This window comes from Lycorma delicatula, chromosome 11 (assembly GCF_047948215.1).
Source record: "Lycorma delicatula isolate Av1 chromosome 11, ASM4794821v1, whole genome shotgun sequence".
NCBI lineage: Eukaryota > Metazoa > Arthropoda > Insecta > Hemiptera > Fulgoridae > Lycorma > Lycorma delicatula.
Genome location: NC_134465.1, coordinates 8448855 through 8474997, shown reverse-complemented (window position 1 = coordinate 8474997; position 26143 = coordinate 8448855). Strand labels below are relative to the sequence as shown.

Here is a 26143-nt window from a genome sequence, read left to right as displayed (position 1 = left end):
CAAATTTTTATATAAAAATAACTGATATAAACACAAACAGAACCAACTTACAGAAATTAAATATTATTCTGAAAAGTTAAAATATTCTTCACTGATCTTCGACTCTTTTGTCGAGTCTTTTGTTTTTACTTCAAATTTCTTGAAAACTTCCAAAAATACAGTTCTGGAATCAATTTTTCCACTTAAATTTTATATAAACTACAAAATTTCTAAGAAATTCTAAGAATTCCAATCTTTCTTTCTTTTTCTTGTTTAGCCTCTGGTAATTACTGTTCAAATAATACTTCAGAGGATGATATATATCAATGTAAATGAAGTGTAGTCTTTTACAGTTCAACCATTCTTGAGATGTGTGGTTAATTGAAACCCAACCACCAAAGAACACTGGTATCTATGATCTAGTATTCAAATTCATGTAAAAATAAGTGCTTTACTAGGACTTGAGCGCGGAAGCTCTTGACTTCCAAATCAGCTGATTTGGAAGACGCATTCATCATTAGACGAACCCAGTGGTTTTAGTATTCCTGTCTGGCTTAATTTTCCCAAAGACAATAAATCAGGACGAAATCTTTCACTAGTTGACAACACTTGCTACTGAAGCATTTCCAATTTGTGTTTATTTAACTTTGTTATTTATTTTCTGCAGTAGAACACATCCTGAGACTTTGTTACATTATTCTTGAATCACTGTATAAAAGTAAAATGATTTTATACAAATGTCAATGACTAAATTAAAAAGATATATATAAAAAGAAGTATAAAAACCAGTTCATTGTTTTATGTTCATTAAAAACATTCAATATACACTACATTAAATAAGCTCTGCTAATATGTCAACCTTTTGCAATTCCAACCTTAAGGTTCTGACTTATTAAACATTATTAAAACTGTACTACCACAATTAGACACTTTTTTTGGTTAATAAATAATGTCCTTAATAAGATTTTATAATGTTAAATTAAAAATTAAAATTTTTACAATAGTGTTATATTAGAGAAAACTCATGAGTAATTTTTAATACTTTTCAAATTTTAATTTAAAAAAAAAATCTTTTGGCCTGTTGTGATCTGAAATTAAAGCCTTAAAATATAATATTTTAACACTTTATACGCTTATTGCTAAATTTAAAAGGAAATTGCAACTGCACAATACAAGTATAAGGAGATCAAGCCATGCATCAAATTATGTGCAGCTGATTCTTACTAAGCATTCCATTTTCCATATTGACCAGATCTGGCTTCCTTAATCTTTTTTCTCTGAAATCATATTTCATTTAAAAGGTAATAAAGATTCAAGATATTGAGGGAATTTCAGGCATCAGAAACAAGTAATGTATTGCATGGATACACGGAGAGAAAGTACTACTAATAAAACTAGTTTGGATAATGTTTGTTTGTTTATTCAGGAGTCGTCCAGAAAGTAAAGAACATTTGACTTTGACAAATATCTCCGGACATGCTGGCCATTGCTGGTTGTCATTAACTCCCTTCTGCAAGCTTTACTGTAATACTATGCAGACATTTGTATTTTTTTACACACCTTCAAAGTGTGTGACAAAATAGAAAATCCCATCAAATGTGAAGTTTGTAGGTGTTATTCATTTTTGAATGCAAGGACATTTCAGTCCATTGAAATTTACAGAAAAATAAAGAAAATTTTTGGTGATGCATCAGTTAGGAAATGGTGCATTTATTCCACATATCAGATCAACAAAAAACTATTACAGTCAGATGCATTTTCTTTAAAGATATGTCCATTTTAAGTAAACAAGGGAAATTCTATAATGACCGCATAATAAAAGCAACTAAAGAATTGCTCTTTAGATTGCCGATTATGTATACATATAATGAATGGGTGCCGAGTAAATTAATTTTTCATATAGCTTGATAGTTGTTTATTATTAGTTTTTGCTGATAGACACAACCTGTGAACTGTATTTTTCATCAGATAAAAATATTTTTGGCGTTTAACTTTGTAACACAGAACTAATTTACCTGTATTAGAATTTTGTATGCTATTTTTTTTTTTAATTGAGAATTTAACTCTACGCTAATTATAAAATGTAGTCCTTGTATTCCAGAAAGAAGCTGTGTAGACAATTATCAATCTGGCTTATCATGAATCTTATAACATAATAAAACCAATTGTTAGCAGCCGTAATTTTATGTAATCATGAAGAATGCCATTTAAGCCAGGGACTTTGCGGTTGAAAGGCGGAAATATTAACACTGCCATAGATTCTGAAAGTTTGAAATAATACTGTTAGCTAATCAGAGAAATTTCACATAATTCTTGTAATACTAAAAATGTGGTGATTGTATACATAAAATAACAAGTTGTTTAAAAACATTGTTATTATATAGTACTCTTGGGAATTTAATGTGGTTTAACATACTTTTATTGAATTTATTTAAGTGGTCATTCAATTTAATCATTAGATTAATATACTTTTTAAGTTTTAATAGGTGGGCAAACAACCAGAAAAATTATGACGACATGCAGAAGAAAATGAAACTGAAATTTAACTTAACCTACACTTTAATTTTATAGAAGTGTAAAAAATGGAGAAGGCATAAATGTACACAAAAATATTTGTAACAGCCAATCCCAGTATATCCTGATGAAGAGTATCCTTTCTCACCATCAACCTTTTTCCTTTATTTTTATCTCTTCAGTACTGTGGGTATAGGTTTGACCATGATAAGATTGTATGTGCTGATTTCAGGTTCTAAAGAATCAGTGATGTGTTCATCTTGTAAAGACGAAAGATCTTTCATCAGAATTAATGAAAGGCAATAGCAAAAAAACTATCATTTTGACATCAGTCTAACAGTTTTAAAAGTTAAAAGAAAAAAAATTATTTTGGCCTTATTTTCAAAGAGAAATACTATCAATTCTGTTTATTAGTGTGTAGGTGTCTCGATGAATCTTGAAACTTGTAAGGCAGGTATGGTACCTATTATCCGAACTGAAAATATTCATTCAAAATATTGGTTTTGTAATGAAACTTTTACTTAACTTCGCCTTAATCTTTTTCCCGATCTGTTTAGTTGAGTATAGAATTCTTCGAAAAATGTACAGTGCAATTTTGTATTGATAATCCGAGCAACCCTGCTATAACATTTACAGAAACACACTATACACCGTTTTTCCCATCTTGACGTGGACGCGCAACATTCGATCAGGATTTTCAGTCATCCGATACCACGGATTGTGCGAATTAAAATGCCCAGAAAGATGAAACCGGTGCCTGATCCGACATGAAATACCGCATCGGGTTCATCTTTAATCTTTTTGAGAAGCCGATCGCAATAATTAGTGCGTTTCGATCTCTGTTCTAAGTTGTTGCACGATACGGTTTCAAATCTAAATAGTGAAGAATCTTATGGCAAGATGTCTATTTACATCGATTTATTTTGATAACTTACGAATAGATTTTCTCGGACTGGCAGATATTCTTTGAATATCGGCAGTGGGTTCTGGAGTCATAACGTAAATTCGACCATTTCGTTACTAATTTTAAACCAACGTTGTTACTAACCACAGCCAAAGTCAAAGAATGGAATGAAAAATGGATATATACTCGTGAATAAACTTTTTGATATTTAGAAAGGTTTTACTCTTAACAAGTAATAACATGCAAAACGACTTCGTTCATAACAAAACTAACCGTCACTCGTAGTAAACAGCGCAGAATAAACATAATAATAAATATGTCATAGGCGCCTTGTTTTATACATAGCTAGCCGGAGAACGGATAGCACTAGACTCATAATTGATTGAAGAGTATTTTAGTTTTGTGCTTTTTACGGTAAAAAACTGAATAACAAGTGCGTCTTCCTTAATGACGTAATGATTTTATTATTTCTGAATTTACGTTTACGGAGGATCTGCTGTTAAAAATGTCAAGGTCAGTGGATTTGCAGCTTTATTTAATTATAGTTTTGAGATTCAAGCACGACGTTTATGTTTTATCTTAAAACAACTCCATACACAAAAAAAAGTAATAGATAAAATACAAAATCTGGATTTTGTAGTTAACAGTGAAGTTATCACTCTTTTTCGTTTTTCTTTTTCCTGTTTAGCCTCCGGTAGCTACCGTTTACATAATTCTTCAGAGGATGATATATGTGAGTGTAAATGAAGTGTAGTCTTGTATTTTCTCAGCTTGAAGTTATCAATAAGTGTTCACTTGAAAGAACACCTGTATCCAAGATCTAGTATTCAAATCCGTATAAAAGTAATTGCCTGTATATTAAGTTGTAATAAATGTAAATATTTTCTTTAATTTTTTGTTTTAACAAGGAAAAATTATTTTTACATTATAAAATTTATAGTAATAATATCTGATACGTTTTTTTTTTGGAATAATTTTATTTGTATATTGATACATTAACGACAACATGCTAGTAGCCAATTGCCAACTTCATGCATGTACAAACCATACTGGAATGTAATTTGAGGTTATGTTTTCGTGGAGTTTTGTGTGTGTGTATATATGTTGTTAACAACTGATTTAATTATCTTTTTTATTACTTTCAATACATTAAGAATTTAAATTTAATGAATATTCAGTTCGGCGAGTGTATGTCATTGATGATGATGGACGTTTGAGGAAATTAACCGTGGAAAATATCTTCAGAGATATTCCTAGTGGAAGCGAATTAGTAATGAGCTAGATCCTAATTTTAATAAAATTATATTATTTAATGAATAGATTCTGTGTATAAAATTGATGTTCACCCTGATGAACAAGTATGTTCTGATATTGAAAGTCCATCTGCTTCAACATCAGAAATTAGTAAACTTACAAGATGTGCTTCTTCTATTGCATTGTTTGACCAAACATCTTGACAAAAGCAAAAAATTCAGGAACATTTCAGTGATTTTAGTTCTTGTACAAATGAACCTAAAATTATTAAATCTGCCAAACAACCAATCCTCTGAAAAAGTAAATTTCTTGAAATTAATGACACTGCTTTTGTATCGAGCATTGATTTGCCTGATGAAATAAATTCATTAAATACATCTTATAAATTTTTCATTTAATTTTTTGATAATGAAATCATAGAACACATTTCATAACATATTTCAGTACACAAAAAACACCTGAAACCCAGTCAAAATTACACCCAATGAGATAAAAAAGTATGTTGGTATTTGTATAATTACAAGTTTGGTCTTTATTTAAAATGTTAGGTATTGGCATCCATTAACTGTATACCATTAGTTCAGAAAATGGCAGCTAATAACTGTAAGATATTATATTTATTTAAATGATAATAGGTTAGTTCCTCAAGTGCAGCCTGGTCATGTCAAACTATTTAAGTTAAGACCAATGCTTGAACACCTTTTGAGAAAGTTTCCTGCTGTTCCAGTATAAGAATCTTTTTCAAATGTGCCCCACTAAGCACATCATCATATAAAACAATACTTACCAAATAAACCTCACAAATATGGATACAAATTATTTTTACTGAGTGGTACTATCTGGTTTCAATTATAATTTTGAAATTTATTCTGGACAAGAAAAAAAGGGTATTCTGGCCTTGGGCACGGTGTGTCATAACCAGACAACTAACTGCAAGCTTCCTTCAGATAAAGAACTTAAAAAACAGCCAAGGGGAACTAGTCTTGAATTTGTTGGTAATGTTGATGTAACTGAAGCCTCAAATTTAGCTTGGAGAGACAACAAAATTGTCACAATGTTGTCATCATTTGTTTGAACCCAACCTGTGAAGGATGTTGTGCATTATAATAGAAAAATAAAGTCCCTTTAAAAGTACCTTGTCCAAATGTTATCATGACATATAACAAATATGTGGTTGGAGAGGACTTAATGAACAGTTTAATTGAGTGAGGACAAATTGAGATAAGAACAAGAAAACAGTTGAAAAACTCTGGCTTCGGTTGTTCTATCTTCTTCTGTTGTTCTATCATGATTGATTGGTAACTGTTGTAAATGTTTGGTTATTATTCAGGAGAGTTTTAGAAAATAAAGGTACCGGTAGCAAACAAAAATCTCTGTCATTTGCTTTCAGACTGGAAATAGCTCAAGTATTATGTAAAATTGGTATAAATACAACACCAACTAGAGGTTGTCCTGGTTACAGCAAATAAAACCGCCAAAGAAAATATTAAAATATTTAACTAATACTCCAGCTGATGTTTGTTAGATAAATATGAACACTGGCCTCAACACATCATCAAAAAACAAAAATGTAAAATTCCAAATTGTAAAGAATTTTCAAGAATGAAGTGCACAAAGTGTTTAATTTATTCTGTTTCAATAACAAAAATAGTTGTTTTGTGAAGTATCATACTGTTGAACAGATTTAGGCTCTTTATTTGTGAATATAATGAAAGTGATACAATAATAATTACTGTTTTCAGGTTTTTTTAGCATATTTAACTTATTGAACTTTTGTTTATCTTTTCAAAATATCTATTTTTCATTTCCAATTTATTTTTTGTTTTCAAATTTATTAAAACTGTATATTTTTAATTATATTGTAGGAATGATAGTTTCTAAGATTTAGCATTAGAAAATATGTTTGTAATATAATCAAATAGCATAAACAACATGTAAATAATTCAGAACCTAGCATTTCGGCAGTATAAAAAACAGTTCGGAAACCATATAAAAAAAGTCAAAAAAATTTAAAAACCTATTTGTAATTTAACTATTTTTCCTACAAATTAAACGTACTTACGTATTAACGCCACCGCAGCTCAGTTACAACTTTATTTAAAAACAAAGTAGTCAATCGGATTTCGGTGGAAAATTAACAGTCTATTAATTTTAATAAATGGTCATTTATATTTATTTATTTTATAAATATAATTTTGACCGAACTTAACCTACGCTCGCTAACCTTGACTAATTAACAGGAGTGTTTTGATTATTTAAATAATAAATAACTGCAATAATTACTGAATTTATTAAATAAATACTCAAAAGATTACGGTGTTAATTAGTGAAGGTTAGCGAGCGTAGGTTAAGTTTGGTTAAATTATATTTATAAAATAAATAAATATAAATAACCATTTATTAAAATTAATAAAGAGACTGTTTTGAATCTATGTTAAACTCTATATCGGCCCATTTTCCACCGAAATCCGACTGACTACTTTGTTTTTAAATAAAGCTGTAGCTGCGGTGGCGTTAAGATACTTAAGTACCAAATTAAATATTATTTCTAGAAGAAAAAATATTTTTAATTTAATTTTTTTTTTTAATTTTAAAATTAATGCATTGTAGGGTTATTATAAATTAGCCTTCACTCGATACAAACTTACTTAATAATAAGAATTTGAATTTTATTGCTACGTCAAAACAACCTCTTTTAGAGTTTTGTAAGGGTCGTAAAACGAGCAGTATGTACAGAGTGGCGGGGAAGTCACCGTACCCCGTGAAGTTAGAACTAAAAATTTCTAATGAGTTATAAATGAAAATGCGATATAATAATGGTTTACTTTATTTATTCACTTGATACATGGTATTTTTTTTAATGGTCTAATGGATCTGTGTGTTCGCCTTAATGTTGCACGCACAATTCTATACGTTGCCACCCCCGATGGGGAGTCTTATTCTTTAAGACTTTGGAAGTTGGCGTTCCCACGTCAGAGGCTAGGGGCCTCGGCAGCTTTTCTTCCCACTACACCCAGAGCTGCAGAACATTTTACACCAGTGTTTTTAAAAATTTTTTTATGGCGGACCGGTAAAATTATAGGGAAAATACAGGGACCGGCAGAACCTCGGCTTAGATTTTTTGACGAGCAAAAAAAAATACTTATCATATTTTTATTTTATTAGTAATTATATATAATACTAATTAATATCATTTCTATCTTTTTTTTGTCTTCAGTCATTTGACTGGTTTGATGCAGCTGTCCAAGATTCCCTATCTAGTGCTAGTCGTTTCATTTCGGTATACATGGTTTCATTTCTATCTATAAACAAAACAAACAAACAAAAAATAAATAAGCAATATATAAACGAAAATCTAAGAATAAATAAAAAATAAATGTAGGTTGTTTAATTTAAAAATAGGAACTACAAACAAATCATATTATATACCGATTGTAAATAATTTAAGTTGGTGAGAAATTTGTTGTTGCTCATTTTGCACAATTGCTTCAATATCGGGTTGTAAATTACTTAAACCTAATCGCAGAGATGAATTTATTGATACACGATTTCTTGTTTTGGTTATAAGTGTCATAACTGAGAATCCAGCTTCACAGATATATGGTCGCAAAGAGAACTAGCATTTTCATGGCTTTGTTATGTAAATTTTGAATTCATTTTTTATTGCAATCCAAAATTTAATTAAGTTCACAGTTGAAAATTTGCTTTTTAATGTTACGTCTGAACTCAATTTCAAGAGACGTTCTTGGTCTTGTAATTCGTCTCATTACAGTTTTAAATTTCATGTTAAATCTATTCTTTCTCCTACATACTCCTCTCGGACTTTGTTAAATTTAATTTAATATATATATATTCTTTTAGATAGCTGTGATAGTACTTGTAAGAATCTTTATTTTCTGTTTTTAATAATTTAGTTTAAGCTTTTTTATTTGTTTTAAATTTTGTTTTTGTTAAATTTATATTTTAATTTTTAGTTTTCGGGCGATAATAACGTGAAAATGTTTTCGCCCTCCCCCCCAAAAAATATACGTCGCCACGTCCTCTGTGACATGCGACGGAGCAATTCTGGTGTTACGTTACGGAAGGCGTCCCTCACAACGTCACGTAATTATTCATTTGCGGTGTAGCGACGTGCAGATATGTGCGCCTTGATAATTCCCCATAATGAATTATCTGGTGTGGTGAGATCAGGACTTCGTGGTGGCTGTGATAACGGAGCTGTTGATACTGGAGTTCCGACCGGTTACCAGGACGTTGGAATAATCCAACGCCCTGGAAAGTTTTCATTCAGAAACGCGCGGACTGATAGAGCAAAATGTGCAGGTGTTCCATTCTGCTGTAACCATACTCGTTCCATAAGATTTCTTCTCTTGAAGCTGCGGTATTAAATTTATGCCTCCAACATTTCTTAATAAGTTATTGCATTCACTGGCCCGTCAAAAAAATAAGAACCAAACAAATGACGAGCTGTCATTCTAGCCCGTATCATGTCGTGCGGTGGATTTTTTTCCGACTTTGTCGGGTAATAAGGATTTTCTTTCACCCAAAATAACACATTTCTGGCACGCGAACTGCGGTAGATTGCACATTCATCAGTAAAAAGCACCTTTCCACGGTCACTGCAGAGGGGGTAGGTAATTTTTCTAATTAATCCCGGCAGGATGCAGCGCGACGTTCCATATCTACATCTGACAGTTCATTGATGAACATCGGACGAAGTAGCTTTCAAGTCCTTTTTCATATGGTTTACGAAGTTCAGCTGACCGTTTACGAGTCTATTTCATCGGGAATTGTTCAATGGAAACTGCAACAGCAAGACATGTTTAAAACCGCGTTAACTTTCGTCCGCGGCCTATCTTTAACACTGCCTAATTCAAACGCGCGTTTTTCCACAAAAAACATTGTAGCTTTTCTTGGCGGCGGCTTATTAAAGCAAATCTCTAATTTGCTTCATTGTTTATGAACCCATACACTTATCGCTAACCGTTCCTCGATACTGTAACTACTCTGTCCGCTATCTTAGCATAACTGTCTTTTACTCAAAATGTGTGACGTTGTAAAGATCTGTTGCCAACCGACCCCCAACGAAATTAACGTACGTTCCAAAGGCAAATGCTAACACTACTTGTTAACTTTAGGGGTACGGTGAATTCCCGGCCACTCAAGCAAAATATTATAAGACTTGAATTAAAAACTCATATCACCATAAATTCAGCTTTGCTTCCGTGCAAAGCCGAAGCGTGTCGCTGAAATAATAAAAATAACGTTCATATATTACTCTTACCAATAAAGTTTTTTTAAAAGCGCTTAAAAAATAAAAATCAGTACTAACCTGACTTGAATTAACTGGAAACAGAGGAGCCGTTTCCTGTTATAGATTTTGGTCCAATTTCGTTTTATAAATTAATTGGTTCGTATGAAGTTTTTATATCGGTGGCTAACGTACTGGAATTACAGAATACTCAGCGGTTCCGACCCGTACGGCTTCAGAACAGGTCTGTATACGATCGTTGTCGATGAACTTCTTTTTTTAAATGTTAGTTTTGTAGTTACGATAGCACTGCTATATAATACCAAAGCTTCAGTTTCCTCTTCGGACATTAGCCGATCGTTTCCTAGTAGATTGTACCGGATGACTCAATTTATTAGTCCTTACCAGGATTTATATAATACTTTATCGTCCATCGTGTTTTTGTCAACTTTAAATATAGTTGCCATGTAATTAATTCGTAAATAACTCGATTCAGTCGGCGCCAAAGGAAAACATTAAACATAAATCAAGTATAAAATATCAAAATATATATTTTGTACGCGTAACTTTTGAGGCAATCTGTTACAACGAAACGCGGTTTATTTGTAATTGGATAGCTTTTAAAGTGAATCGAGTATACATACATATTATCGCGTGTTCGCTGCTCGATCAGGATATTGCGAATTGAACGCAATATGTTACTTGTGAACTTTGCTGTTCACAAGTAAACCTACTCTTAACAGTTTATGACTGAAATTTAGTACATTATCTCTTTCACTTATAATCTAATAGTAACTCACCGAACTCACTATTCTTAATGCACTCTTTTTTTCATGTACTGGAATTACTTGTAACATCACCATAATTGCGCCGACTTCGGCTAAAAATTCGCTTCTTCATTGAATACTCTCCTTGATTGCGCTCCTCGCAGAATACTCTCTTTTTCCTGTTTAGCCCCCGGTAATTACCTTTCAGATAATACTTCAAGGTATGAATGAGAATGATATGTATGAGTGTAAATGAAGTGTAGTCTTGTACAATCTCAGTTCGACCGTTCCTGAGATGTGTGGTTAATTGAAACCAACCATCAAAGAACACCGGTATCCACGATGTAGTATTCAAATCCGTGTAAAAGTAACTGTCTTTACTAGGACTTGAGCGCTGAAACTCTCGACTTCGAAATCAGCTGATTTGCGATGACGAGTTCACCAGTAGACCAACCCGGTGGGTTGCAGAATACTCTCGGAAACTGACATAACGTCTTACAGACTGATTTTGCAGAACTGATTTTAACCGGTCTTCCCCGGAGTATTTATAATCCTATCTTTTTTACCTGCCGGACTAGACCCCAGTTGAGTATGAGAACGATCGACCGAGCCCTTTCATACCCAGGCATTTCTAACCTGGGTCCAGTAACTCCTGTCACGGAAGAACATTGTTTAGGTATGTCAGTAGGCATTATTAGAAAAAAAACATTGTTAAAATGGACCTGTTGCCTTTATTAAAAGGGTTCCTTTTAGTCCCTTTCTGGATTTCTCCCATTATGATATTTTCTACTACTTTCTTCTTAATTGGTAGGAATCGGTTTCTCAGGTACGTTACACCGTTTTTGTTACACAATATGTTGTTTTTGTCTAGATGATCTAGTTGGACGCTAAAACAAAAAGATCGGTAAAAACCCCGGAACCACATTTTTGACATGTCGACATAGTTTCCCTGTTAATGATTCTACCCATATTCGCTGGCAAAGTAAACATTTACCTTTACAGTTTACATTTTAAAATTTGTGAATTTCTTTATACCATAATTTTTTATTTATTAGAGAAAGTTGGTGTGGGTATGTGTAACAAATATTATAATGATTATTCAATTTGATCTTGAAATTTTTCTTCAGAAAGCATAAAATGGTAGAAAGAAAACAAAGAGGAAATCACTTTTTTCCGTAAACAATTTTTGTTTATTTTAATTTGTAGATTTTGAAAATTAATAGCTTTTTGTTGCATCTGTATAAATTGTACATGTTGGAAATATTGAGGTTTTACTGTATATTTTATGTACACATGTGTATGTGCGTGCATCTCTCTCACTTTGTCTGTCTGCCCGCTTGCCTGTTTTGTTTGATAAAATCTTTAAGTGAAATGCAAACGTTAAGGCACATAATTTGTGATATATGTGGTAATGACCACATATTTTAATACTAGGGAAAAATTAAAAAAAATATATAACAAAAATTGAGGATAATTTAATGCATTTATCTACAGCAATTTTCTAGATTTCAAGTGTTTGATGATTACAACTGTGCAAGTCTTGTAAAATTTTTCATTTTCAGGTCATGCGATCATATTTTAAAACTTGTTAAATAGAGAACTATATTGCATAGATTATAATCAGGAATTTTAATACCCTTATATTTATAAGATGATGAACGACTGTGACATGCCATTACATAGCAAAGAACTTGAACAATAAAAGAAAAGAAAACAATAATTTCTTATAATCATTCAGAAATTGATGATGTGCAGGAAATTACAAATTCATTAGGATCGGTTACTTTTCATTAAAATTAATAACATTATTAAAGGTGCTACAGGAGAACCGGCATTTGAAATAAATATGTAAGTAATCTTATATTTATTTTTATACATACATGTCTATGTTGTTCACCGTGAATTTTTTTATAAAAGTTATTTAAAGAAAATCATTGAACTAGAGTTTACATATATTAAGAAGGTAGCTAGGAATTCAGCTAAAAAAAATATTTCTATTAAGATCTCTTATTAGTATTTGTTTATTGTATTTGTTGATCTCATTTTAAAATTTGTTTATTTTCTCAACTACATAGTCGGTTCTTCAAGCCCATCCATAAAGTGAATCCAAGCATTATTTAGTGTGTGATACTCCATCCATCAGCTGTTTATTAACATTATGACGTTAACTTCTTTATTTCGTTATCAAACATTGTGTCAAAAAAAATTTTAATGACATCAAGATTTTAGCATGCGATAAAGATAGTATTTTTTATTATTATACATTTTTATCATTTTATTATTATTATTATGACTAATTGAGATGTATTATACTTAAATAGCATAATATATTTGTGAGATGTAGAACAACCAGATTGTTCTATGTTCAATTCGTTAATTATTTAGTTGAGGTGCCTCACCTCAAAATCACAAAAAAACATCAAATTCATTCAAAATTAATATTTATTCATTTAATGACGTATTTTGGGTGTCAGAAAATAGAAAACTAGTAAAAATTTACCATAAAGAAAATTCAGAAAACTTAGACATCGTGTGAGAATAGCAGACAACAGTGTAATGTAATGAATAAGTTATAAATAATAAAAGTAGTGTAGTGAATAAGAAATAATTCTACATTATCCAGAGGTGAGAATCTGCATTATTGAGTGCATCAATATTCAAATATCTACTTTTCCGACACTTCATTTCCGTCATAAAATACATTTCAAAAGATTTTACCTTCAACTCTTATAAAGATGTGCATTAATATATAGAAATATTTATTCATTTTTTTTTTTTTTTAATTTCTCTATGTTACCTCATACTTGACTGTCATATATATTTATATATATAAATTAATTTCTTGTATTAATCAAGAACAAGTATCGTTCATTACTATTGATTATATTATTATTCAACATCTATTGTATATTATTTGTTTTGTTAATAATACCGTTTTAATTGAATTATTAATATTAATAATACATTTTTATAATATCTTCTGGATTTTACGTAATAAGGAATCTATTTATTTATGGTTTTTTTTTTTTTTTAATAAATAATTAATCTTACCGTTGTTATGAAGTGTTAGGATTTCTAGTTTGAGTAAGTTTATGCTAAATAAGAATGATTTTTACTGGTGATTCCCTGAAGGATGAAAGGAATAGATAGATCATTTCATTATCATCATTTTAAGATTACCTATCCTAAGGTTTTGTGCCCTGCACAGAGTCCCTCACCATTATTGTCTATTTCCAACTAAATATTTGTGTTTACTGGTAATTCCATTTTCTTTTAGATAATCTATAAATTATGTTTAAACTCTTTTTTTCTTTCATCTTTCTGGCACTGTTTTAATCAGTTGTTCTGCTTTCATGATATATCCCAGCCAGTTAGTTTACCTATACCAAATCGTTCTGATTAAGCTTCTATTTTTGTTCGCTTTCCATTCATCATTTTCTAATTAATTCTTTACTTTGTTCATTTAATCTACTCCAAACAATCCTCCACACCCACATTTCAGATGCCTCCAGTCCTTTTTTTTATTTTTTCTTAATTTTCATGTTTTATATCCATTATAAATTAGTCTCCTAATATAACAACCTTTATGAGATGGTTCTTCATTTCTAATTTTATCATGCTACATAATAACTGATTCTTATTATTAAATTCTTCCGTTTTCATTGCTATTTTGCTCTTTGTTTCGTTTCATTTGTTCAATCTTCTATTAATCTATATTTTTAATATTTTACTTGTTTAATTCTTTCTTCCATTGCCTTGTCATTTAACTTCATTAGCTTGTTGTTTTTTTTTTTTTGCGTTTATATTTATAATATATTTTATTAAAATTATGAGATGATCTGTTTAATGTTTAGTGTTTTATTTTCTAAAATAATGCCATCTGTGAATCTTATACCATTTGTTTTCCTACATACTTCACTGATTTCCTTAGCCTTTCCTATAGCTTTTTTTTTATCATAACTTCAGCATACATATTAATTAAATTTGGAGATAAGCAACATCCTTGTCTTACTTCTCTTCCTTCATCAAACCACTCGGGGTTTATGTGTCCTATATTTTCAGATTCTGATTCAGGTATTGTTCTTTAATTAATCTACTACTGCCCTGATCTAATTTTTAGCTTTTATAATATTTCCATTAGTTCATTCTGTTGAACCTATTCAAATGTTGTTTCTATGTACAAAGTATACATTTATTATTCAGCTTCTTTTGGTATTTTTTTAACCATTTTTTTTTTTTAATTTACTAATTTAATCTCATTTGCCACTTCTGTTCCTTAAGCAATATTGTTCTTCTGTAATCATTTACTTCATTATTTTACCCAGTCTTTATTTCAGAATTCTCAGAAGAATCTTTCTTAGATGCAAAATTAAAATTAGTTTCCTGTGTTACCTGTACCTTTACGTTAGAATATATTTTGGGGATTGGAATACTAAGTTTTTTAGTGACCAAATCCCACTATTGTAGATCACATTACATGGTTTTATCACCACCTGCAATATCCTTCATCAAAACAGTTCTCTTGGCAGCTCATCTATCCTACAGCTTTTCCATTCTTTATTTCTTTTATTACTTGTAAAACTTATGATTTAGCATTTCTGTACTCATGTATTCTCTTCCATTCTATCTTGATCTACTTGCTCGTGTTTCAAAATTTCATTAAAACAATTTTAGCTATTCTTAAAATTAAATTTTTACAAAAAAAAAAATATTGGGTAATAAAGGGTGCTAAGGAATTCATCTACATGCCTTTTTTTGTTTATTTTAGGCCTGAATCAGTACTTAAAGTTTGATCAAAGTCTCTCAGGACACGCTGTATATGTATTTTATTTCTGCATTTAAAAAATTGGTTCTTTTCTATTTTTCCTCCACAATGTTGTTTTTTTTACATTACGTATTTGTAATTACTCATGTTATAATTATGTGGTATTTGGAGGTATTTTCAGAGAAATTATAAATATAATCTGACCAAACTTAACCTACACTCACTTTGTTCATTAACCTTCGCTTGCTAGTCAAAATTAGCGAGTGTAGGTTAAGTTTGGTTAGATTATATTTATAATTATAATATGAACAATTTCTAATACACAATACGTAGCATAAAAAAACCATTGTAGGGGAAAACAGAAAAGACACAAAACATCAACTAAAGTAATTATTACTATTATCTTTGTTTTTTATTTATTTTTTTATTAAATGAAACGTTGGTCATTCGGCTAAATTTTTTTTTTGTCATGGAAGTGTGGGATGAATCAGGTATAACAGATTATTTCAAATAATTATGATTGTACATTATGTAAATGAAAATGATCTATATACTATATTTATTTTTATAGATAAAAGGATTAAACTATTACATACTTACTTAGGTAGCTTCTCTAATTGTAGTTGGTCCATAGCCTCACACATCTCACTCTGCCCTTCTTCATTTCTTCTGTTCCTTTGTGGGTTTTTAAGCCACTTTGGACACCATCTCATTCTTGGATGCTCAGGGAGTCTTTTTCCATCCACCTTACCATCCATTACAGTACTACACATTTGGATTTTTTAATTTTTAAATCATACCGAAATAATTGCTCTAATGAGGTCAATTTTGTGCTACAATTCATTATTGAGAATTTTTTTTTTTTACTTTTGGCAACAGTTGCACTTAATGTTTTGGGCTTTGAAAAACGTTTTCACTTTTTTGGAAGTATGGATGACGTAAAATCTTGTTAAAAAAGTGATCGTCAGAAAACATGACATTTTTACAGTCTTCTTTCCAGTCCATATTTAGTTTGACCATTTTCTTTTTCCTGTTTAGCCACCGGTAATTACCTTTCAGATAATACTTCAGAGGATGGTATGAGTGTAAATAAAGTGTAGTCTTGTACAGTCTCAGTTCGACCATTCCTGAGATGTATGGTTAATTGAAACCCAACCACCAAAGAAGGGCGGTATCCACGATCTAGTGTTCAAATCCATCTAAAAATAACTGACTTTATTAGGACTTGAACACTGGAACTTGACGCTATTAGAACTTGAACGCGGGAACTCTTGACTTCCAAATCAGCCGATTTGGGAAGATATGTTCACCACTAGACCAATCTTGTGGGTTATTTAGTTTGTCCCACAAGAGCTTTTTTTTTGCACATAGCTGGTGTTAAAAGCTGTTTTTTTTAGTTAGCTGAGCTTTCTGTCCACCTGCACTTAGCCAACACCTAACAGCTGTCACCTGTAAATCTTTTCCACTGGCTTCTAATTCTCAGTTATCCATAGCAGATAATTTTGGATCAAGATTACTTTTTCTCACTAATAACTGATCCTATGTTAGAGTAGTTTGACTTTTACGGCCATATTTGCTTTTCTTTAAGGTGAAAAGGAATCAGTTTCTTTAAGTTGTTTTAAACTAGCATTCACTGTCTCTAGTGAAACACCACACTCAGAAACTATTTTTTGTGTGCACAGAAACAGAAACAATTTTCAAACATTTTCTTGGAGTTATATCCATTATTATATATTCAAGACACAAAGACAAAAAAATGAAAATATGATTTCTTGATAAAAATGAAATAAACTTTCGCAAGACAATATTTACAAAGACAAGATGAAAATTACTAAATAATTAAAGAACAACAACCTCACATTACACAGGCAACTAAAAGAATGGTGTGGTCAAGCATTGTAGCCACAACATTGAAATAGATAAAAAAATCCCTGTGTTTAGATTAGTTTGCACACAGTTATACATACATGTTAATTTTTTTTTATTTAGATAAACTAGTTAGACCCTAAAACAAAGATTTTCAAAAAACCTGATACCTCATTTTGGTCATGGTCCCCTTCAAGGGGACGTACTTTAATATACCTATTCTAGCTAGATTCACCAGGAACATAAAATCCATTAATTTATTGTATCAGTGAAGCAACAACTTCATATGCTTCATATTAAAGCCAAAAAAAAACTAATTCAAGCAAGTTTTAAAAAACATAATCGCATATACTACTTAAATTATTACTTAAAGGTTATCAACAATCATTGATGCAGATTATTAATGAAGTAAAATTAAACCCAGGAAAAATAAGATTCTGGAACCTAACTGCAAAATGAATAGAAACAAAAAATTTAATTAAATAATATATTTACTTTTTAAGTCAATTTGTTTATTTTTATACTTGAACCACTAAAGGGAAATAATGTATTATGAATATAGAATTGCAATTTTTAATTATACAGAATTTAATTTTTTTCAGGAAGTTTTGCTGAGATCAGCCAACGGAGAACACAATACCAAAAACCCTTACTGGTGCCATCAGAAGTAGTGGTTCTTTTGGTAATCTAATCGGAACTTAAAATTAATATTGTATTAAACATTGTTGTACTAAGTAATTATATTATCCTAATTAATATAGGTGTGATATCCCATTAAAAAAATGATAAATTTAAAAGATAGAAAATATTTTGTACTTTGCAACAACAACAACATAAATGATGAAGATGTTAAATCTCTTGCCGAGCGTTTAAAAGATAGTCAGGTTTCTACCGTGGATCTTAGTTGTAATAATATCGGAGATAAAGGTGCTAAACATCTAGCTGAAATTCTAAAATATACTCAAATTACTAATCTCGTACTTAGCAGAAACGGAATAGGTGATGAAGGGGCTAAATCTATTGCTCAGCATCTAAAAAATAGTCAAGTTACTGATTTGAATCTTAGTGGTAATAACATCGGACATAGAGGTGCCAAATATCTAGCGGAGATTCTAAAAGAAACTGAAATTACTAGTATAGATCTTAGAGAAAATAATATAGGTATCATTGGTGCTCAGTGCTTAGATCTGGCTCAGAATTATACTAAAAGGTGTAGCCTTTATATAGATGTCAATTATTGCCCAAATACTTATAACTACTTTCGCATAATTTCATCATATAATTCTGAAATGCATCATATTGCATATGTCTTTCTTTATGGTAATAGAATAGGAATTGAAGGTGGTAATTATCTAAATCAAAGGTTTAAAAATATTCCTATTGTCGATTTAACTCTAGATTCTGATAAATTAGATGAGATTGATTCTCAATATTTAGCTCAGGCTTTTAATGACATTGAAATAATGAATCTTATTATACGCCATAGACACATTATGCAAACTAATGGCGTTAAATATTTAGTTCAGATATTTAGAGGTAGTAGAATAGTTAACTTAAATCTGAATGGAGAAAAGCTAGGAAGTAGTGGTGCTAAATGTGTAGCTGAATTTTTAAAAGAGATTGACATTATTGATTTCGATATAGGTCGGAATTGTATCAGAGCTGAAGGTGTTAAACATTTAATATCAGGTTTAAAAAACAATACCATTAGGAAACTTACACTTTCCAGTAATAGTATACGACATGAGGGGGCTAAATATTTAGCTGAAATCTTAAAAGTCACTCAAATAACAAATATAGATTTACGTAATAATTACATTGGAATTGATGGTGCTAAATATTTAGCTAATGGTTTAAAGTACAGTCAAGTAACCCATCTCAGTCTAGATGTAAATATGATTAATAATGAAGGATTCCAATACCTTTCTGATTCTATTGAAGATACCAATTTATCTTCAGTCGATTTGGAGCATAGTTATGTAGGAAAAGGATTTGTAAAAGGAACCAAATTGGTTCCAAGAGCTTACAACATACCAAGAAATACTATTAGTGTCGCAGACAACATAAAAAATGCATTTAAAGATATAGTTTCAATGAATCCTTTAACCATGGAATTTGAATTTATTATACCTAGAAGAGATATATCTGCTCTTGATGTTGATACTTACGTTTTTTTTATAAAATCTTTAAGCGATAATCCAAATGTTAAGGCACATATTTTTGATATGATGTGTCATAATGATAGTCACGGTTATGATTTTAATATCATGAGCAAGATAAATGAATTTGTAACAAAAACTGAGGATAAATTTAATGCATTTATCAACAGCCACTTATTAGATTTATTACAAATGTTTGATGGTTATAACTGGGTAAATCTTGTAAAGCAGTTTCAGGACATGGGATCGTACGATATCGTTCAAAATTTGTTATTACATAGAGAACTATATTACATAGACGAGAATCAGGAGATTTTACACCCTTATATTTATAAAATGTTGAACAAATATAATATGCCATTATATAGTGAAGAACTTGAACCTAATAAAAAAGAAACAATAATTTATTATTATAAAAATCATTCAGAAATTGATGGTGCACTAGAAATAATAGATTTACTAGGATCAGTTTCTTTTCGATAAAATTAACAATATTATGAAGTGTGCAACAGGTGAACTGGTACTTTAAATAAACACGTAATTAAATTTAAACTTTATTTTTATTTTATACTTAATATTTTTGCCGCTCACGATGGATTTTTTCAAAAAATAACTTGTTACAGATAGGGACTGATCAAATTTTTTTTAAGTTGTATATTTATTAGAGTATTTTTAATCGTCATGAAGATTTAAGCATGTGATAAGATAGTATTTTTTTAATTATTATTATGTTTTTATTGCTTTATTAATATTTTATAATATTGTAAAATATTGAAATATATTTGTGAGATATATGTAACCAAACCTTGTATATTCCAATCTTAGATGCGCATTAATATGCAAAAATATTGTTTTTATTTTTTTTAAATTTCTCTATTACTTTACATACTTGACAGTCTTGTATTTATGTTAATTTCTTGTATTAATCAAGAACAACAAGTAATGTATATTGTTATTGTATTATACTGTTCAACATCTGTTGTATATTATTGTTTTGTAGTATTGTTTTGGGGTCTTTTCTATTTTTCCTCCACATTGGTTTTTTTTTTACATTACATATTATGTATTAGTAATTTTTCATGTTTAAACGTGTGGGTCTTTTAAGTTTTAAATTATAAATATTATCTAACCAAACTTAACCTATGCTCGCTACGTAGGTTAAGTTAGGTTTTTTCTGAATTTATTATTTTACCTTGGTTTCTCCTACATATTTTTGAGTAACATGTTTAAACATTACCAATTAGAGACATGTTTAAACATGAGCAATTACTAATACGTATCGTAAAAAAAACATTGTGGGGAAAACAGAAAAGACCCATGTTTTGAATGGATATATTTATAAGGTTTATTGTTAAAAATACATTTATAATAACCCATTAAATCTGTGATTTTTTGTAATAAAGAATTTATTTATTTTGAGCTGATTTCCAGTCAGAATAAACAGAAAAGCAAAATGAATAGAAAAACGATGTAAATAAATAAATAAATTATTCCGTGTAAAAGAAATATATAATGCTGATTCCATTACATACATTACAACATATTTTAACATTTTCTGTTTTGAGACTGTAAACCAGTTTTTATGATAGACCTTTTCCAATTTCACAATCGATAAACTTGAGTTTGTTGTGAAAGTTTTGTCATGATATTATCATTTATTCTGGATTTCTCTGTACGAAGCTAAGAAGTAAATACAAGGGTCATCGAAAAAGGTAGCTGCTATTTAAAAAAAATCGTTTCTCAGAAACTATTAGAATAATCAAATGAGTACTTTTTTTTTAATTTAACTCAAAACGTTTTTTGCATACCTTAGAATGTTTAATATGAGCTCGGTTGATCGCTCTGCAAACATCCAGCCGTTAATCGACTTCTGTCCAGGTCCGCTGGCACAGAAGCAGACACTTTCCATGCCAGTGGCATAATTGTAGGCTATGGGGATCTCGGCAACCCTATCTAATTATTGATATGTTGGAAATTTTCCAAAAATATAACGTGTTTTGGTGTCCGATCGTACGATCAGCTTATTCTTTTCTCAGGTGCCCATTATCACAGGGAATATTTATTTAGACATGTTACAACTGTACGTTTTCCTGCAAGTTGACCAAATTGAACAAGAAAGTAACGTTGCTGTAATATTTCAACAAGATTGGTCGTTCCAATACTTTAGCCTACGCGTTCGAAGCGCGCTCAACGAAAGATTCCGTGATGGTTGGAATGGTAGGGCTTTGGCCACCGAGAAGCCCAGATTTGACATCCCTAGACGTTTTCTGTGGGGATACGTTAAAAACATTATCTACAGTGAACAAATCAGGGATGTACAACATTTAAGACAACGGATCATCGCTGCTATTGACACAGCTACGTCTGCGATGATCCAGCCCACCTGGGCAGAAGTTGATTATCGACTAGATGTTTGCAAAACGACCAACGGAGTTCATATTGAAACATTCTAAGGTATGTAAAAAATGTTTTCGAGTTGGTGAATTTAAAAAAAAAATATTCGTTTGATTATCTGTAGTAGGTTTTGAGATACAATTTTTTTAAATTGGTGTAATCTTTTTCGAGGGCTGTATAATGATACACCGCAAAAAAATCTATTTGTAAATAATAAAACATCGTTAAAATTTATAAGTCTAGGTTCTGATCCCGAAACCCACCGGGTTGGTCTAGTGGTTAACGCGTCTTCCCAAATCAGCTGATTTGGAAGTCGAGAGTTACAGCGTTCAAGCCCTAGTAAAGCCAGTTATTTTTACATGGATTTGAATGCTAGATCGTGGATACCGGTGTTCTTTGGTGGTCGGGTTTCAATTAACCACACATCTCAGGATTGGTCGAACTGAGAATGTACAAGACTACACTTCATTTACACTCATACATATCATCCTGTGAAGAATTATCTAAACGGTAGTTACCGGAGGCTAAACAGGAAAAAGCAAGGTTCTGATCCTAAACCCACCGGGTTGGTCTAGCGGTTAACAACGCGTCTTCCCAAATCAGGTGATTTGGAAGTCGAGATTTACAGCGTTCAAATCCTAGTAAAGCCAGTTATTTTTACACGGATTTGAATACTTGATCGTGGATACCGGTGTTCTTTGGTGGTTGGGTCTCAATTAACCACACATCTCAGGAACGGTCGACCTGAGACTGCATAAGACTACACTTGAGTTACACTCATACATATCATCCTCATTCATCCTCTGAAGAATTATCTAAACGGTAGTTACCGGAGGCTAAACAGGAAAAAGAAAGAAAGGATCATTCTGATCCTAATGATAAATTTTTGTTGATGATATTAAGAACATAATTATTTGTATTTAAAAAAATAAAATCAATTGAATAATAAAAAATACAACATTTTTGCTTTTTAAATTTATGAAGACTTTCTTATCCACATATTTCATTAATGAAAATTGTAATATTTTGTCACTTGAACCGCTTTAAGCTTCTTCTGTTATGTATTCTTGTAAAAGTGTTTACAAAATTTATTTGGAGGCTGTCCAATTAGAAATAAAGGAAAAACTTATTCACGCCCAATTTTAAAGTAGTTTTTTTTAATTAAAGTAAACTACTGAACCGTTATTTGTGACGATAATCTGGCGCCGCCAAGTCGCGGCCAGCGGACAGTTACTGTGGTGTTGGTCAACAAAAATGTAGCTGCCACTTTACGAAAAAGATATCTACATGAATAAGAACATTATAATCAGTCATTAATCACAATTAATTGTCGAAATCTGTCTGATTTATAGATGCATACGTTTTAAAAATAACGACGTAGTACTTGTTAATGATAAAAATAATTTTTCCTGTTTAGCCTCCGGAACCACCGTAAGGTATTACTTCAGAGGATGATAAGTATGAGTGTAGTCTTGTACAGTCTCAGTTTAACCGTTCCTGAGATGTGTGGTTTATTGAATCACCAAAGAGCACCGGTAATCATGATCTAGTATTTAAATGCGTATACAAGTAACTGTTTTTAATTGGATTAGAATCTTAGAACACTCGAGTTCGAAAATCATCTGATTTGCGATGACTAGTTCACTACTAGGCCAATCTTTACAACTAGTTTTTATTATGATTTTTTTTCTTTTTTGTTATTTAGCTAAAATAAATGGAAAATTAAAAAAAATACGTTCTTTGAATTTTTAAACTACACATCATATTATAATTTTATGGGTTTTCTGTGCGCTGAAAAAATGTACAACGATTTTTTTTATAGTTCTTAAAATGAACCTTAAAAGGATGATCTTAAAAAATGTTATGATAAAAGATTTTGTCATAGTTTTTTTTTTTTTTTCTTAACAATACTAAAGTAATGAAAAAATATGTCTAAAGAAAAAAAAACTTAAATTATAAAATTCATTTTTTTAATGAAATTTTACTTAAATGATATCTCTAATTTACAGTAAATAAAATTCAGTGAAATACCTTGAAAATATATTTATCATTTACTGAACCTGATATTATATATATATATATATATATATACACAGGGTGTCCCATATAAAACGTAACCCAACCTTATATTGGTAGGTATTGAAATAATAAAAAGGCATGTGTAAATGTAAATGTAATTTTTATTATTACCATCCATTACCTTACATTTAGAGTAAACGTTGGAAGTAGCCGCCATCTTCTTGAATACAAGCTTCAATTCTTTTTACAGCGTTTCTTGCAACTTTTTTCAAAGTTTGTGGCTGGATATTTAATACAGCTTGTTCAATATTGACTTTCAATCGTTCAAGTGTTCGTGGTTTGTTGCCGTAGGCTTTTTCTTTGAGGTAACCCCGTAGAAAAAAATCCGCCGCAGTCAAATCTGGAGATCTTGGTGGCCACAAGCCTCGACTGATAACACGATTACCAAAGAATTCCTCGACGAAATCAGAAGTTGAACCTGCGTAGTGCGATGTCGCACCGTCACTGCTGTTGTAGCCAGCAGTGTCTGTCTTCCTCTTCCAAGAGTGCGATGAACTGAAATAAAATATGCTGATATCGTTCTGCATTAATGGTGTACTCGAAAAAAATAGGACCGATTATTTTCTTCCGCGATATCGCGCACAACACGCCCGACTTCTGAGGGTGTAATTGTTTTTCGTGATAAACGTGGGGATTTTTAGCGCTCCAAATTCTACTGTTTTGGCTGTTAACGTAGCCATCCGAATGAAACCGTGCTTCATCTGTGAAAAATAACGAATCCATAACGTTAATTCTCTCGCGCAGAAATTGACAGAACCGTTAACAACATTGTAGCCATTTTTCTTTGTCGGGCTCAAGAAGTCGATGAACCGTTTGAATGCGATAAGGTCGTAATTGTAATCATTTGGTCGCCCGATGAACAGTCGATTTAGCCAAATTAATTTCAGCAGACAAACGTCTGATCGATTTATTTGGCGAGGCGAGTAATCGGTCTTTGATTTCAGTGACTGTATCTGTATTCAACACTGACGCAGCTCTTTTGTGTTCCTTGTTATTAACAGATCCGGTCTTTCTAAATTTTGCAACTGACCTTAATACTGGTGTTTTGTTAGGAGCTGGTTTATCTGGGTACTTATGGCGAAACAAATCTTGCACTGCAACCGCTGATTTCGTACTGAAGTACGACTCGACAATGAAAACACGTTATCTAGCGAAAACACCATCTTGTCTCTAGCAATACACTGAACGTTACGATTGCATTGTTGTTACTATCGGTAGTGTTCTAATGCGTCGCCGCGATGTTCAGATGTTGGACTAGCCCATTTCAGTAACGAGTAGAGAATTAAGCTTGACTTTTGAAATTTCATGGATGAGTGATAGATGGGTTGCGTTTTATATGGGAAATCGTGTATATATATATACTGTTCAGTCAAATAAGTCGCTAATAGAAACACCTCGCATGCATACGAAACGTTGTATTATTGATTTATTTTGTGTAATAATATCATAATATTGTAAATGATTGTTTTTACCTGAAGAATTATAATGTGGAATATTTGGAATCTAGATATTTTATCTGCGTATTTATATTTATTTTTATTATTTGCTTAGCGACTTATTTGCGATCTAAATATTTTATATTCTGGTTATTTTAACATCCAGCCGAGAATTTATATTTATTATGTAATGATATTCTGTTATGATTATTACTGCAATAATGAATATATATTCATTAACAAAACCACACCTAAAAACGGCCTATTTCAATTTTATTTATTAGATAAAAACAAAATTGCTAACTAAGCATTATGTTCATAATAGACTATAAATGTATTTTCAAGTGAATTACTTTTAATTAGGTTGGCTCCATACCTCGACCAAATTAGCTCTTTTCAGAGTTCTTACAATAGCCTCTGCATTATTTTTGGAATGTAGGAGGCCTGAATGGCAGTAATTTTTTTACAATTCAACGAAACGTCTCCCAGGCAGACGTGGATGTATATTTTATTGCTGAAGCAGGGGTTTCTACAGAAATCCCGGAATATTACCAGACTAACGTTTATGCTGTGACTACACTTAAAATATCACGCTAAATAGCATCAGGAATCTTTTTGGGATTACAGAGCATCCTGATTCCTAAGTGTAGTACCATGCAAGAGACGGAGGAAAACAACATAGTGGAGCTACTCATGTTTGACGTATAGAAAATCGGCAACACTTCACAGTTTTTGGCTTGTACAACTCTCCAGGAAATTAACCGTTGAAGAGAAA

The 26143-nt window shown here is 31.1% G+C and overlaps 1 protein-coding gene across 1 annotated transcript in view; it reads left to right on the top strand.

Moving 5' to 3' along the window:
• LOC142332450 (uncharacterized) overlaps positions 1 to 20855 on the top strand; it is a 50323-nt gene extending 29468 nt beyond the window's left edge. Inside the window, exon 6 of the mRNA XM_075378894.1 lies at positions 18067 to 20855. Within this exon, the coding sequence (XP_075235009.1) occupies positions 18067 to 19942 (1876 nt within the window). The 3' untranslated portion in view covers positions 19943 to 20855. The remainder of the gene's footprint in view (positions 1 to 18066) is intronic.
• Positions 20856 to 26143: the final 5288 nt, after the last annotated feature.